General features: G+C 53.3%; 1 protein-coding gene across 5 annotated transcripts; it reads left to right on the forward strand.

The window, feature by feature from the left end:
- The first annotated feature begins 3,756 nt into the window (after positions 1 to 3,756).
- Dlk1 (delta like non-canonical Notch ligand 1) lies at positions 3,757 to 13,303 on the forward strand. Of its 5 annotated transcripts, none has more exons than XM_032908424.1 (6): positions 3,757 to 4,132; positions 4,423 to 4,562; positions 5,711 to 5,774; positions 6,222 to 6,352; positions 8,989 to 9,130; positions 10,515 to 13,303. In XM_032908424.1, the coding sequence occupies exons 2-6, from the start codon at positions 4,496 to 4,498 to the stop codon at positions 11,260 to 11,262; spliced, it is 1,152 nt and encodes a 383-aa protein (XP_032764315.1). In that variant the 5' UTR covers positions 3,757 to 4,132; positions 4,423 to 4,495; the 3' UTR covers positions 11,263 to 13,303. The 5 variants fall into 5 exon arrangements, with proteins under 5 accessions (XP_032764315.1, XP_032764316.1, XP_032764317.1 ...); XM_032908425.1 differs by lacking the exon at positions 3,757 to 4,132 and having other exon boundaries at positions 4,306 to 4,562; positions 10,515 to 10,794; positions 10,945 to 13,303; XM_032908426.1 differs by lacking the exon at positions 3,757 to 4,132 and having other exon boundaries at positions 4,306 to 4,562; positions 10,515 to 10,794; positions 10,948 to 13,303.
- The last annotated feature ends 314 nt before the right edge of the window (positions 13,304 to 13,617 follow it).

Raw genomic sequence — 13,617 nt, forward strand, 5'->3', positions numbered from 1 at the left:
GACCCGGTCTTGGGGAAAACAAAACAAAACAAACAACAACAACCACAAAAAAAAACAAAACAAAACACGAAGAAACAAAGGGAGGGGGAGGGGGCACTGTCCTTGTACAGATGGAAGGTGGAGAATGGCGGCTTTAGAGAGAGCAATAAAAGCACTCCCCTCCCGCACCCCCCCCACCCTGAGAACCTAGTCAGGCCTCAGTTTACTTATCTGTAGACTTTCCCAGGACTAATCAGCAGAGAATCTGACACCTCCCCAACCCACAGTCCAGCCTAGGCCCCCGAAACAAAGCTTCAAGGCTCAGAGATTCTCAATGGGGGTGTGGAGCAAGATGTCAACCTGGGGTTAACCCCCTCCCCCCCACCAGCTGGCCTAACCCTCTTGTGCAGACCAAAGCGGGCTTGTCTGAGAGGCCCATCCGCTCCACCCCATTGAGCTTCCCTGACCAGCAATTCTGTATTTAATCAAGGGCCAAGTGGTTTGCTGAGGGCTGGAGGCAAGGATGGGGTCTGGAGCGGGAGGATGGGAGAGGGGAGCCGGGTACTGGAAACGGGCCAGAGACAGCATTTTTTGGATTCTTTCAGAAAACTTTGACCCATAGCCAGGGCATCTCTTTTGCAAGACAGAATCTCTTTGCTTTCCTCTCCTGCCTGCCGGAGAGCCTGAAAGTTACAGAGTCCTTGGTTTGGCCAGAGAGAAGCAAGCCTAGCTCCGAGGCAGCTTAGACTTTTCCTGCGACCCCCCCTCCTCCGCCACACAGGGGGAGCAGATTCAGTCTCTGCTACCTGCACAGGCCCCCTGCTTCTGCTTGCCACTGTGACAGTTGGGCGGTGCTTTTGCTGTATGGGGGGTGGGGGAGCTGCCTGCCTCACCCCTGTGAGTCCAGGGGTCTGAATGCAGACGCCAGAGAAGAGGAGGGGGCTGAGGAGGGATGTTCAGATAGAGGAGCAGGGCGTGGCTCCCAGCCCCCAAGATCTGCTTGGCAAAAAACGGCAGACTGTGCCGACTTCTCCCCAAGGGATTCGATTGGCATTTTCTGTGCAGCCTCTGAGCCTGTGACAGTCTCCAACCTCCCCTCCCTAGTGCTCCCGTCTCACTCATTTGTTCTCAGCGGCGTAGGCTCATTATACAGACATCTTCAGCCCGCAGTATTAACAAACGTTTTATTGAGACCAGAGCAAACCCTCATAAAACTCCTGGGCTTGTGCGTCCTGAAAGAGGAAACTCCCCACCCAAAGCCACCCTGTAGGGGCTCCAAAAGAGGACTCTGTGTGCTTCCCTCCGAGATCCCTCTAGCTTTCTGGCGCTGAAGTCCAGCCCTGGCTGTGGCTGGACCTTTTAGGCACCGAGCTTTCTGCTTACAAAATCCTGAGGTCTTTTCAGTGACAGGTGTGTGATCCCTGCTTAGAGACGTGGAAACATGGCTCGCAGAAGGGGGTGACGAGCCAGCGCCCTCTCAGCAGGCACGGGATGGATCTGGGGTTGGAAATCAAGTTCTCATCAGCCAAGGGAGTGCCCTTTAGTTTAAACCCCTGACATTTAGGCACCTAGGCTGTGCCTCTGGCTTGCTTTCCTTTCCAGCCCTGGGGAGGGCAGAGTGTAGAGGGGCTTAGGAAGGGGAAGGAATCTAGGCGAGGGACTCACCTCACTAATCTGGGGCTTCTTGTGCTCTATGTACCCCACTTTTTTCCTGCTGCCTTAAGCAGGGGCCTTTATCCCAGGGACCCAGCTCCAAGATCCTCTGATCTCTTTGGCTCTGGCTGAGAACCCAGCCCCTCCGGTGTGCCTGCCCTATTGCACTGCTTAGGATAATTTTGGAGGCTGAGGTCAGGGTATTTGGAAGGAAGGAAGAAATGAAGAAGAGCCAAGGAGACCTTGGTGATCACCAAGGAGGGGACAGTGGCACCTGTCAGCCACTCTCAGTTTAAACAAGGACCTGTGGGATTGGGGGTGGGGGGTCCGAACAACACCTCCCCGAACAGAAATACTTGCTGTTAGCCTCAGTTTATTAAGGACAAGAGGAGCATAAGGGAGTCAATGAATCCACACCAATTCAGGGGAACCCTGACTGCTTCCTCTAGCCTACTCAGGGGCTTTTTCTTCCAGCCCTCAGTCAGAGTTTCTGCAAAAAGCATAAGAAAAGAACATTACCCCAATTCTTTCAGCCTCAACTCTAACCATGTGCCCATTCCCAGTTTTTTGCCCTAGGGGTTCCCATTGTCTGGCTTCCAATCCCCTAAAATGGCAAAACTCTTTCAACCTGCTTTGCCAAGGTCATATGCCACCACCCCCCTACCTTGGGCTGAAGATGCCCCCCTAGATTCAGAGTTAAAGCTCCTTGCCCTATGTGAGAAAAAGGAAGAAGCCATATATTAAAAAACATTTTCTTTCTTTCTTTACATTTCATTTTATTTAAAGATGTTTTTCTTATGCATATAAACATTTATATGTGTGTATACTACATGTGTGTCTGGTGCCCTTGAAACTGGGTCTACAATCAGTGGTGAGCTGCCCTGTAGGTTCTGGGAATTGAACCTGGGTCTTCTGGAAACACAATACATGCTCTTTACTGCTGAGTCATCTATTCAACTTCCACATTAAAAAAAAAATTTTATTTACATTTTATTTTATTTTTTATTTTAAAACATTTATTTGATTTTTTACATTTCTTTTTTACATTAGAGACAGATGTGTGTGTGTGTGTGTGTGTGTGTGTGTGAGAGAGAGAGAGAGAGAGAGAGAGAGAGAAGAGTCATGTACTGGCCAGACAGGACAACAGCTCTCAGTCTCTCTCCTTCCACCATGTGAGGTCTGGAGAATAAATTCAAGCTGTCAGGCTTGGTGGCAGGCACCTTTATGGTTTACCAAATAAGCTACGTCAATGACTCTATTTACATTTTATTTAAGGGGTTTCTGTGGGGATCAAAGGACAACTGCAGGAGTCAAGGATCAAACTCAAGTTTGGCTGCAAGCACCTTTACCCAGTGAGCCACCTCCCTGGCCCAGTAAATGTTATCAATTCACTTGGCTTCTCCTCCTTTTTGAGCCTCAGAATGGAAAATGGGGGCTTCCCAGCTGAGTAAAAGGCTCTGAGCCCTCGCTGGAGGGGATAGCAGGAAAAAGGGATTGCCCCAGGGACCTGGTAGAATCAATAACCCCCCACTCCCATCCTCTAAGCCATCCCTGGTTGAAAGCCACTCTGTGTGTGTGTGTGTGTGTGTGTGTGTGTGTGTGTGTGTGTGTGTCTGTCTGTCTGTCTGTCTGTCTGTCTGCCTGCCTGCCTGCCTGCCTGCCTGCCTGCCTGCATTTGACAGTGAACATATTGGCGAGACTGTCAACATGTGTCACTGTGAACAAAGATGAATCGGATTGTGTGTGCTTTGGTGTAATTCGTGTGTTGGATGAATCTGGGACAGATTTGGGGACTGGGCATAGGTGTTGCTCTCAGGTGTGTAGCTGTACATGTTGGAAAGAATCACTGCTTTTATGTTTCAGCATGATAAGGCCCAGACTGTGATGGTGGTACCTGCGAGAGGAGGAGGGGTAGAGGGTGACGCACGATGTCGTCGGTGTTTACCAGTGGTCTCCTGTGTTTACAGGCGGGCTGCGTGGAGGGGCGGCATAGGCAGGAGGACTCTCAGTCTTTCATAGCTGGTGCTTCCCCTGCTTGGAGCAGATCGGACAGTGTTCCTGCTGCCCTGGTCTGTGACCTGTGCCTCGGGAGCAGGCATTAAGGTTTGCCTGTGTTGAAAGGTGTGTTTGGGTTGGGGGTCTGTGGAGCAAGTGCATCTGCACCTTCCCCAAACTCCACAATGGCAAGGCTCGTCGGAGGGCTTCGGCTTTTCGTGGTGGTTTTCGTGTGTGCATCTGTGATCATGTGCGTCTTTCACATCTTCGTGGTGTGCGTTTGGGTCCTCCTGGGCTTCTGACCCGCGCCATGTGTGCCCGGGACTCCAGCCCTAAGTGTCTTACTGTGTTTTGTGAGCGTTTTGTATTCTGGGTGCGTACGAGGGCTTTCGCTCGCCTGGCTTGGTTCCTGAGACTTGCGCTAAGCGGGCCTGTGCGAGCGCCGCCACCTCCGCCTCCAGCCGCGTGCTGTCCTGTGTGCGGACCGCGTGCCCATCGTGCGCAGGTACCCGTCTAGCCAAAGAGTGCAGCCGCGTGCGCGAGCCGCTTCCGGGCGCCTCGGCGCTGGGGGGCGGCCCCGCCAGGGGGTGGGTCACCGGGACTGGCCGGCGCCTGCCCCGTGCGCGCGAGGCGTGGGCGTGGGCGGGGGCCGCGGGGGGGTACGACAGTACGAAAAGGCGGCGCGCGGGCCGCAGCGGCAGCTCCTCGGCAGCCGCACTTAGTAGCGTGCGCCCCGGTGCAACCCTGGCTTTCTTTCCGCTGGACACCCGTGCCCCCTTCGTGGTCCGCAACCAGAAGCCCAGCGCAGCCCCCGGAGCAGCCCCTGCACCGCCACCGCTACCCGGACCACGACCCAGGCCGCCCCGAGATGATCGCGACCGGAGCCCTCCTGCGCGTCCTCTTGCTCCTGCTGGCTTTCGGCCACAGCACCTATGGTGAGCCCCCCCTGGCGGTCTGGCTTGCGCCCCCTCTGGGGAAGCCTGCGATGCCCCGCCGACCACCCTGCCGACCACCCCATTCTCCCTGTCCCGTGCGCCCCAAGTCCCGCCCGTCCCGCCTAACCCTAAGCCCCGCACTGTGCCCGCCTCATCCTCCCTGCGCCACTCTTGCGTGTTGAGCCCAATCCTGGGGTCCCAGGGTTTGTGGGAGGTGGAGGGTCCCAGCCCCTTCTCGCCCAGCAGAAGTGGCGTTCAGAGGGGTCTCGTTGCGCGGATTGAGGAGGTATGGAAAAAGGAGACTGCACTGGGAGGTATTCTATTTAAGGGGAAAAAAAGAGCTGAGGTGCAACTTTGTGGGTATCTGTCATGGAATATGTGTTTAGGAATAGGCCTTGGGGGCTTTGGGGGATGACTTTGCAGCCGTAGCCCCCAATTTCCAACAGGAGCACAGCTGGAGCCCCTCCTGCGTGGCGCATTTCTCTAGGTGAGGGGCTGCGACACTTCTGTCTGCAGAGGCCATGTGGCTCTGGCAGAAGAGAGTTGCCCCCTTCCCGCAGCGACCCCAGCTCTTAGTGCGCCAGTAGTTGTGAGTGGGGGTCGGGGGATGTCTGGGAAGCCCGAGAACTGGTTGAGTAAATGCATACAGTAGGTGTCTATTAAAGTGTCAGACTCCCTTAAGAGCGTCGGAATCTCAGAGGCCCTGCAGAGCTGTTGCGCAGTTCTTTTAATGTGACCAGTGCGGGGGTAGGAGAAGTGGGGGAGAAAGGATTTGGTTGCCTGGTTTAACTAGGGTTAATCTTGGGGTAAAATCTAGCTGCTTCACCTGTGAGCTAGGCAGGTGGGCTTGCCTGGGCTTTCTCAGACACCTCAAAATCTCCCCTTTAGGTCACTTTCAAATGGGGGCCTTGACAGAATGACCAGGGGTCAAAGGCTACCCCTTCATTTCCCCTCATTCCTACTTTTAGGGGTCTGGGGGCTCTTTTTTTCTTTGGGGAGAAAGGTGTCTGCTGTGGACTTGGAGAATCAGGGGGATGCTGTGCTTGCAGCCCCTGCTGAGGGGCAGCAGGCCATCTGAGGGAAGATGGTGTTTGTAGTGTCCTTTAGGCCTTGTGGGGTGAATTGGGTACCCTTTTTCTCCTTCTCAGGGGCTGAGTGCGACCCAGCCTGTGACCCTCAGCATGGATTCTGTGAGGCTGACAATGTCTGCAGGTAATGGAGAAAGCTGTTTGGGGGGGCCATGGTGGGGGTAGGATCCTGTGGAGTCTTGGAGTCAGGCTGGAAGGAGGGGGTGCTTTTCCAAAAAAAAAAACTGCGTCACAGCTTTCTTGCTTCTGCAGAAAACTGGGGGGAGGGGGGGAAGAGAGAAGGAGGGGTGCAGGAAGGAGGGGGATCAGAAGAGTGCCTTGCAGGGGGAGACCACTGTAGACCACTGCACCAAATGGGGTTCTTGTGGGGGTCTGGTAGACCCTTGTGTGTCTGCCCCTCAGCACCTTCTCTGAGTTTTCCATTCAGGTGACTGCTGATTGTTGAAAGGAGCCACTGGCCTGGGACTCCACAAAGACCACCAAGTGTTCTCTGTTCAGCAGACAACAGTTCGAGTCTCTGGACCCCTGCTCCCCTCATGTGTCCCTCTCTCTCTCCCCTTTGTCCACACAGGTGTGAGCCTGGCTGGGAGGGCCCCCTGTGTGAGAAGTGCGTAACCTCCCCTGGCTGTGTTAATGGACTCTGCGAAGAACCATGGCAGTGTTTCTGCAAGGAAGGCTGGGACGGGAAATTCTGCGAAATAGGTGAGCACTGAGCTATCCTACCCTCGACCCTTTTCCCTGTCCCTTCTCCCTCCCTCTCCCACACCTACATTCCAGAACCCCTAAGGCTCCCTATTTGTAGTATGTGATCTATGGTGTATATGCACTTCCTGCTGGGCCTCAAATGCCTCCTCAAATGTATAGACATATATATTTTGTTTACCTCAGCACTGCGGGCTCCCAGACTTGGGGTTGGGGAGGAGGGGGGAGGGAGTCGCCCGGAAACTGCCTGTTGAATAAAGATTCACAAAAACAAAACCAAAGAAACAAACAAACAAGCAAACAAACAAGCAAAAAAGAAAAACAAACAAACAAACAAAAAAACCCCACCTTGCTTAGGGTGGCTGGACCATGGACAGGGGCTACTTGCACAGGTAGGATTGGGGAGTTCTGTGTGTGCTGTGGGAGAGGCAATTCTCGGGGCTCAAACCTCAAGAAACAGGAGCCAACAAACAAATAGGGGAGGGGTGGGCTGAGTGTAAACCACAAGGGAGGACAGGATTGGGGGGGGGTCACTCAGGTGTTGCAGGGGGCTGATGATGGGAGAGTCTGAGAAAGGGTTAAGGTACAGATTGGCGTTATCTGGTGACGTCAGTAATCTATGTGATCATCATGGATTGGCAGCCATTGTTTCAGGGCCAGTCTCATTTGTCGCAAAGTCCAGGTAACCTGAAGTCCTGGGGAATCAGGGTGTACCCCCTCCCCAAGGTGACAGCCCAGTGGGAAGGCTAGATGCCCAAGGAATGGTCTCCCCAACACTGGACAATGACAAATGGGGAAACCAAGGACCAAAGAAGCAAAGGGTACCCTGAATTGTCTGTAGTCTCCCTCCTGCGTGGTGGTTTCGCAGGTGGAGGAACGTTTTATTTGCTGCAGTTGACTCATGTTTCAGCCATGGCTTGCAGCAGCAGCAGCAGCAGCAGCAGCAGCAGCAGCAGCAGCAGCAGCAGCAGCAGCAGTGACAACAGCTACTTGCTTGGGGCTGCTAGGAAAACCCACTGACTAGGGCTAGGCTTTTAGTCTGGATCCTTCCATTCTAGATATCTGCACCCCAAACAGCTTTCCAGACAGACACCTTCCTCTCAGATCCTTCCCCAGGCATGGCCCCTCTCCATCAGATTCACGACGGTTGTCTGGGTGGAAATGGCGGGGGTCAAGGGTTGTCTCAGGAGGGAAATAGCCCCTGGGTAATTGCTGGCTCTCTCCCTCGCTGCCTGCATGGCCACAGCTGCAGTTCAAGCAGAGAATCCCCTCGGCCCCCTCCATGCCTCAGCTGATTTACCCCGGTCTTTGGGGTTGGAGGCTCTGGAGAGTTGGTATTTAGGGAAAATGAGCAGGCATAGTCTGGCGGTGGGGGGTGGGGTGGGGTGGGGGTGGTCGCCAGATCTTTATCTTAAATTCAAGATCCCAATCGACAGGAGTGCAGGGGCAGAGAAGGCCGAGCCAGCTGCAAAGGCCCTTTGCACTAATGTTTTGCTGGCGCTATCCCGGAAAGATAAATCCTCTTTATGTTTTCTTGCACCACACAGGGCTCCTGCAGGTTTTTCTGTTGATTGACACTGGTCTCCCCTCAGTCAGGGTGCAAGGCTCTTTGAAAAAGGAGAGGAAAAAAAAAATTCTCCCTGTGTAGCTTTAACACCAGGAAACCCTTGGGGTGGGGTGGGGGCGCTGGCTGCCTTCATTTGCAGTCTCTCTGGCTAGCCCTGGCTTTCTACAGCTCACAATTATTGAAAACCGACCCCTAGGGATCAGCAAAGAGAGCTTTTTCCCCCCTTTTATATGGAGGGAAACTGAGGCAGAGCAGGGAGGAGCTGAACTCTGTGGAGCAGCAGGTTGGACCAGCACAAAGGTTCCTTTCCTGACCTTGCTGAGCGGCTGGGATCTCCTCAGTCAGAGAACCCTTGCCCAAGTCCCTTTGTTCAGTTCATCCCTGGCTTGCTGAGCCTGAATAATGAAGTGGTCCTGACGGGGGGTGTTAAAACACAGCAGAGATATGGCAGTGCTCATGGAAGCCGGCATGGACAAGAGAGCGTTCAATAGTTCTAATTTTGCTGCCTTCAAAAGATGCAGCCTTTTTATCCCTAGACCCCCTTAGTTCAGAACCTGAGAACAGAAGGGACACGGCTTGGGGAAGGCAGTGCTAGGGCTAAATTAGACTTCTTGCTCCCCATTGAGGGACTTAGTTGGGAATGTGTGAAGAGCTGGTGGATGGGAGCTTTTCCCTCCCACCCCCCCAACCCCAAGTGTCAGCTCCTGCTGGTTCCCAAGATGGCTTGGAGACCCTTTCCCTAAATGTGAGAAGCTGATGTGAGAGGGGAAACAGGCCTCAGGGAATCGTTAGCTGGTTCCCTGTTTTGTGGAGGGGCAGAGGCTTCTGGGATGGAGGTTGTGTTACCACACTACAACGGTGTCAGCAAGGGTCTAGCTGCTTCTCTGGCCTTGGCTTCCTCACTAGTGTCCTTCCTGACCCTCAGCACTTCAGGTCTTTACGGAAAACCACTGCACCCTCTTACTACAAACCCCACTTGGAAATCACTAGCCGAGCCATTTAGGGTTTCTGTCACACTGGCTTCTGAAAAGAAAAGCTAAGCACTAGGTTATCCCCCCCCCTTTCCCAGATATTCGGGCTTGCACCTCAACCCCCTGTGCCAACAATGGGACTTGCGTGGACCTCGAGAAAGGCCAGTACGAATGCTCCTGCACCCCTGGATTCTCTGGAAAGGACTGTCAGCACAAGGCTGGGCCCTGCGTGATCAATGGGTAAATATTCTCCCCTCACTCTGGGGGTCTTGCCTCTCCCCCCCCCCCCGGGTCCTGTAACCTGATGAAAGATGTATTCCCAGCAATCTGCCGCCTCCAATCCACTCTGACTGGGCGGTGGCGGTGGTGGCGGTGGTGGTGGATTATGTAGGAATGTGTCATTTCCATAATTTTCTTTTAAAAACAAAATGGTCCTGAAGGCGATTTCATATTCCCCTGAGGTCCCCAGGTTCCTATGCTGATGAATGACAGCTGATTGAAATGGAGATGCCAAGCTGGATAATTTTCGAAAGGCAACATAACAAGAGATCAGAGTTCAGCAGGGCCAGGCTGTGAAACCCGCTTACCATATTGTAGGGGGCAGTTTAGGGCATTGCAATTGGATTTTCTGGGATGTCTAAGGAGATTGGAGGACATGGGTTGGGGGGGGGACACTAGTATTAGCTAGCCTTAGTGGTAAAGAGGCTGGCAGGGGGTGGGGATTGGGAGGGTCCATTCAAGATCCAGGAGAATGCTGAAGCTCTGAACAGTCAGGAACACAGGGGTCTAAAGACCCCCCATTTAGAAGGGACATTGGAGGTAGTGACCACTGAACTTCACTGCTGTTTACTGGAAAGGAGCGGGGGGGGGGCGGCATAGAGCAAGACCTTTCAACTTGTTTTGTTTTAACCGACTTGAACTAGTCTGTCAAAACAGAGCCCAGGAGCCCTTAGGAAGTTTTCAGAGCCGGGTTACTCTGCAGTCCTTGCCTGAAGCTGCAATGCTGATTCCTTGTGTGTGTTGTGGGGTGGGGGCGGCGGGGGGGGGGTGTCCTTTCCCGGAGTTTTGGCATTTATCAGATGACAAAGGGCTAGCTCGTTTAAAAGCACTTACATTAAATGCTCCTTGTGCTCAGCTTTGAGCAAACAACTTCAGTTTGCAAGCTGCACTTGGGTGAATAGACCAACATTAAACAGCCCGTCACAGACACCACTCCCGCCAGCAAAGATACAGTCCGTATTTCTTCACCGAGAGTCCCCAAGGCTTTCTCCTCACAATAGCTCGCTGGGTCCACTCCACTAGAAATAAAAATAATAAGGGGTGGGGTGGGGTGGGGTGGGGGACGCAGACTGGAGCCCTAACAGTAGATCTCCCCTGGAGGACTGTGCCCCTTACTCTCCTCATCCGGGGACGAGCCCATTGAAAGATCTTACTCCAAACTGTTACTAATGCAGCCTCAGTTTCCCCATCTGACTAGTGACTTACAGTCTTTGCTCTGGCCTGAGAGACTAAGAGGTGGGAGAGGGCTTAGGAGAGGGTATGGGAGGTCGGTTCTGTTCCTATTGCTCTGTTCTAGCCCAGCCCCCCCTCCCCCAGGACCCTTAACCGTATCTTTGTGTTACAGTTCTCCCTGCCAGCACGGAGGCGCCTGCGTGGATGATGAGGGCCGGGCCTCGCATGCTTCCTGCCTGTGCCCCCCTGGCTTCTCGGGCAACTTCTGTGAGATCGTGACCAACAGCTGTACCCCTAACCCATGCGAGAACGATGGCGTCTGCACCGACATCGGGGGTGACTTCCGTTGCCGCTGCCCAGCTGGATTCGTCGACAAGACCTGCAGCCGTCCGGTGAGCAACTGCGCCAGTGGCCCGTGCCTGAACGGGGGCACCTGCCTCCAGCACACCCAGGTGAGCTTCGAGTGTCTGTGCAAGCCCCCGTTCATGGGTCCCACATGCGCGAAGAAGCGCGGGACCAGCCCCGTGCAGGTCACCCACCTACCCAGCGGCTACGGGCTCACCTACCGCCTGACCCCCGGGGTGCACGAGCTACCTGTCCAGCAGCCCGAGCACCACATCCTGAAGGTGTCCATGAAAGAGCTCAACAAGAGTGCCCCTCTCCTCACCGAGGGACAGGCCATCTGCTTCACCATCCTGGGCGTGCTCACCAGCCTGGTTGTGCTGGGCACCGTGGCCATCGTCTTTCTCAACAAGTGCGAGGCCTGGGTGTCCAACCTGCGCTACAACCACATGCTTCGCAAGAAGAAGAACCTGCTGTTGCAGTACAACAGCGGCGAGGAGCTGGCGGTCAATATCATCTTCCCGGAGAAGATCGACATGACCACCTTCAACAAGGAGGCTGGTGATGAGGATATCTAAGCAGCGTGTCCCCTCCCCCTCCCCCAGGCCCTTCTACATTATCGGGGTTCCTCACAGCTCCCTCTAAGCGCTCTATGCTTCTTTGTGGTGGAGTTCGCTCTTGTGTGGAATCTAGTGAACGCTACGCTTACATTTATTGTCTCGTGTTGCTGTGTGACAAGCTGCCGCTAAGAACCCCTCCCTCCCTCCCTCCCTCCCTCCCTCCCTCCCTATTAATGCATGATATAATGAATAATAATAAGAATTTCATCTCTAAATGAGTTAAAGAAATAAGTATGTTATTCTAAACTCTATCGAATATCAAATATAAAATCAAAAAGACCAAAAAAAAACATGGCAACAGTACCAGGGCTTGGTGCTGAGGTCCCTCTCCCAGGGGAGGGGTGTCAGCCACCAGGTCCTCGTGAAACCACAAGAGTCCTGTGCTTGACCACTCACTGTGAAAAGGGCTAAACTCTTTCGTTCGTTAATTCTCACGCACACACGCACACTCACTTACATCAAGTCTCACACCGCAACCCTTAGATCTTTCCAATTGATTTGTGACTTTGCTGCGTGCGGTGGCTGTGTGCCAGGCAGAGAGACCCCAGGTGGCTGTTGGCAGAGAGGTCGGGGGACCTAGTCCCAACCCTGCTGCTCACTCGCCTTGAGACCCTTGGCGAGAGCCCCCCCTCCAACCCTGGGCCACTTCCCCACCCCTCCCCATAAGGGAGGGGTGCAAACACCCAAACACCAAGGTCTTCTCTAGCTCCCAAATTCAGAATTAGGAACGAGGGATGTGTAGCAAAATTCTTCCTGACTTCGGTAGTAGGATCTGATGGAGACTTGGTCTCATCCTGGGATCCGAAAGGTTTTGGCCTATCCTGGCTGTGCACTTGATATTGAGGTCGATCCCGATAGCGTTTCTCAAAATGGGGAGCCTCCTGGCTCACATCCAGTTTGGGAACAATTGGCCCCTTTAGGTCAAAATGTGCCATTTGGAGTTGCCTCTTGAGCAACCCACTCTCCGCCCCAAGACTTCACCCCCAGGCCCCCCAGACCCCACCCCATACTTGCCCCTCACCCTGTAGAGTAGAGATGTGCTTTCAGACTTAAGTGTACCTTGAACCACAAGTGCCCCCCCGGCAAACACTGAGTGAGCAGTGCAGCCCCCACCAAGGTTTTCACGAGCTTTAGTGAAAACTACTGCTTGTGGAGTGTTTTTCTTGTTCTGTGGCCCAAGTGGGAAAGCACCTGGCCGCAGTCATGGATGTACCTTTGTGTGGCTGAGGTTAGGACCCTCAGATCCCGGGACACCTAGCCAGCTTCTTAACTAGGATTTTGACTTATTTTTTAAAAGAGCATCTATCTTTTTTTGCAAAACAAAACAAACCGACAATGACAGAAAAAAAAAAAAGTAGAAAGAAACGGGAGAGAGCCCTGTGTAGCTTCCCAGCTCTCGTTTGGGGTCTGGATGCTACACAGTCCTTGGGTCCCCCGTTAGGAATATTTTGCTTCCTGGATTATTTGGGCAGGAACCTATACCCTAAGCTTTAAATGTGAGCCTGTTTACCTTGCTCTGAGTACTTGCTTGCAAGTCATTGTCACCGTTGTCGTTCAAATCATGATCACAGCACACACTTCATGGTCATCAACCATTGGTCATCCGCGTCTCCGTTGTCACACATGATCGACCCAATCACCCCTCCAACCTCTACCCCAGGTTCATTTCATCCAAAGCCCTGACTCAAAGAATCTCTCCCCAGCCATAAGTCATTCATTACCTTCAGCCCGACCCCCTTCCAGCCCCACCCTGAAATCCCTCCCCCTTTGGCCCCAACCTCATTCTGATGAGGGTGTGTCCCAGCTCCCCAATCCCCACCACATCCCTGCCTCCTAGCTCCTCCTCTTCCCCTCAGTCCCTCCCTCCAGGCCCCTCCCTCCCTCCAAGACCCTCTCCTGCCTCCAATCAGCCCCCATCCTGAGGCAAACCAGCTCCATCATGACGTCATTATCCCATCTCATTTTGAGTTCGTTTTAAGAAATAAAATCTAAAAAAAAATAAAAAAAAAAACAAACTAATTATCGACGACATATGCCAGGTGGGTGTCTGATGCCCCTTCCTGGCCGCTCTACGTGAGACCTTGACCGAGTCTGTTAATGATTCTGTTCCTCAGTTTCCCCAATTTGAAATTCTACAATTGGACAGAACAGCCTATTTCTCCACTTTTTTTTTTTTTTTTTTTTTTTGTTCTCCATGTTGTGGAGAGCAGCCATGTCTCTGTGTCTCTCATGACAAAGGGGGCCTGGCTGTTCTCCTAGCAACTCCTCATCCATCCAAAAGATTCATCATCCACCATTCATCCAGTCAGGGAG

The sequence above is a fragment of the Rattus rattus genome, chromosome 7 (genome assembly GCF_011064425.1).
Source record: "Rattus rattus isolate New Zealand chromosome 7, Rrattus_CSIRO_v1, whole genome shotgun sequence".
Lineage (NCBI taxonomy): Eukaryota > Metazoa > Chordata > Mammalia > Rodentia > Muridae > Rattus > Rattus rattus.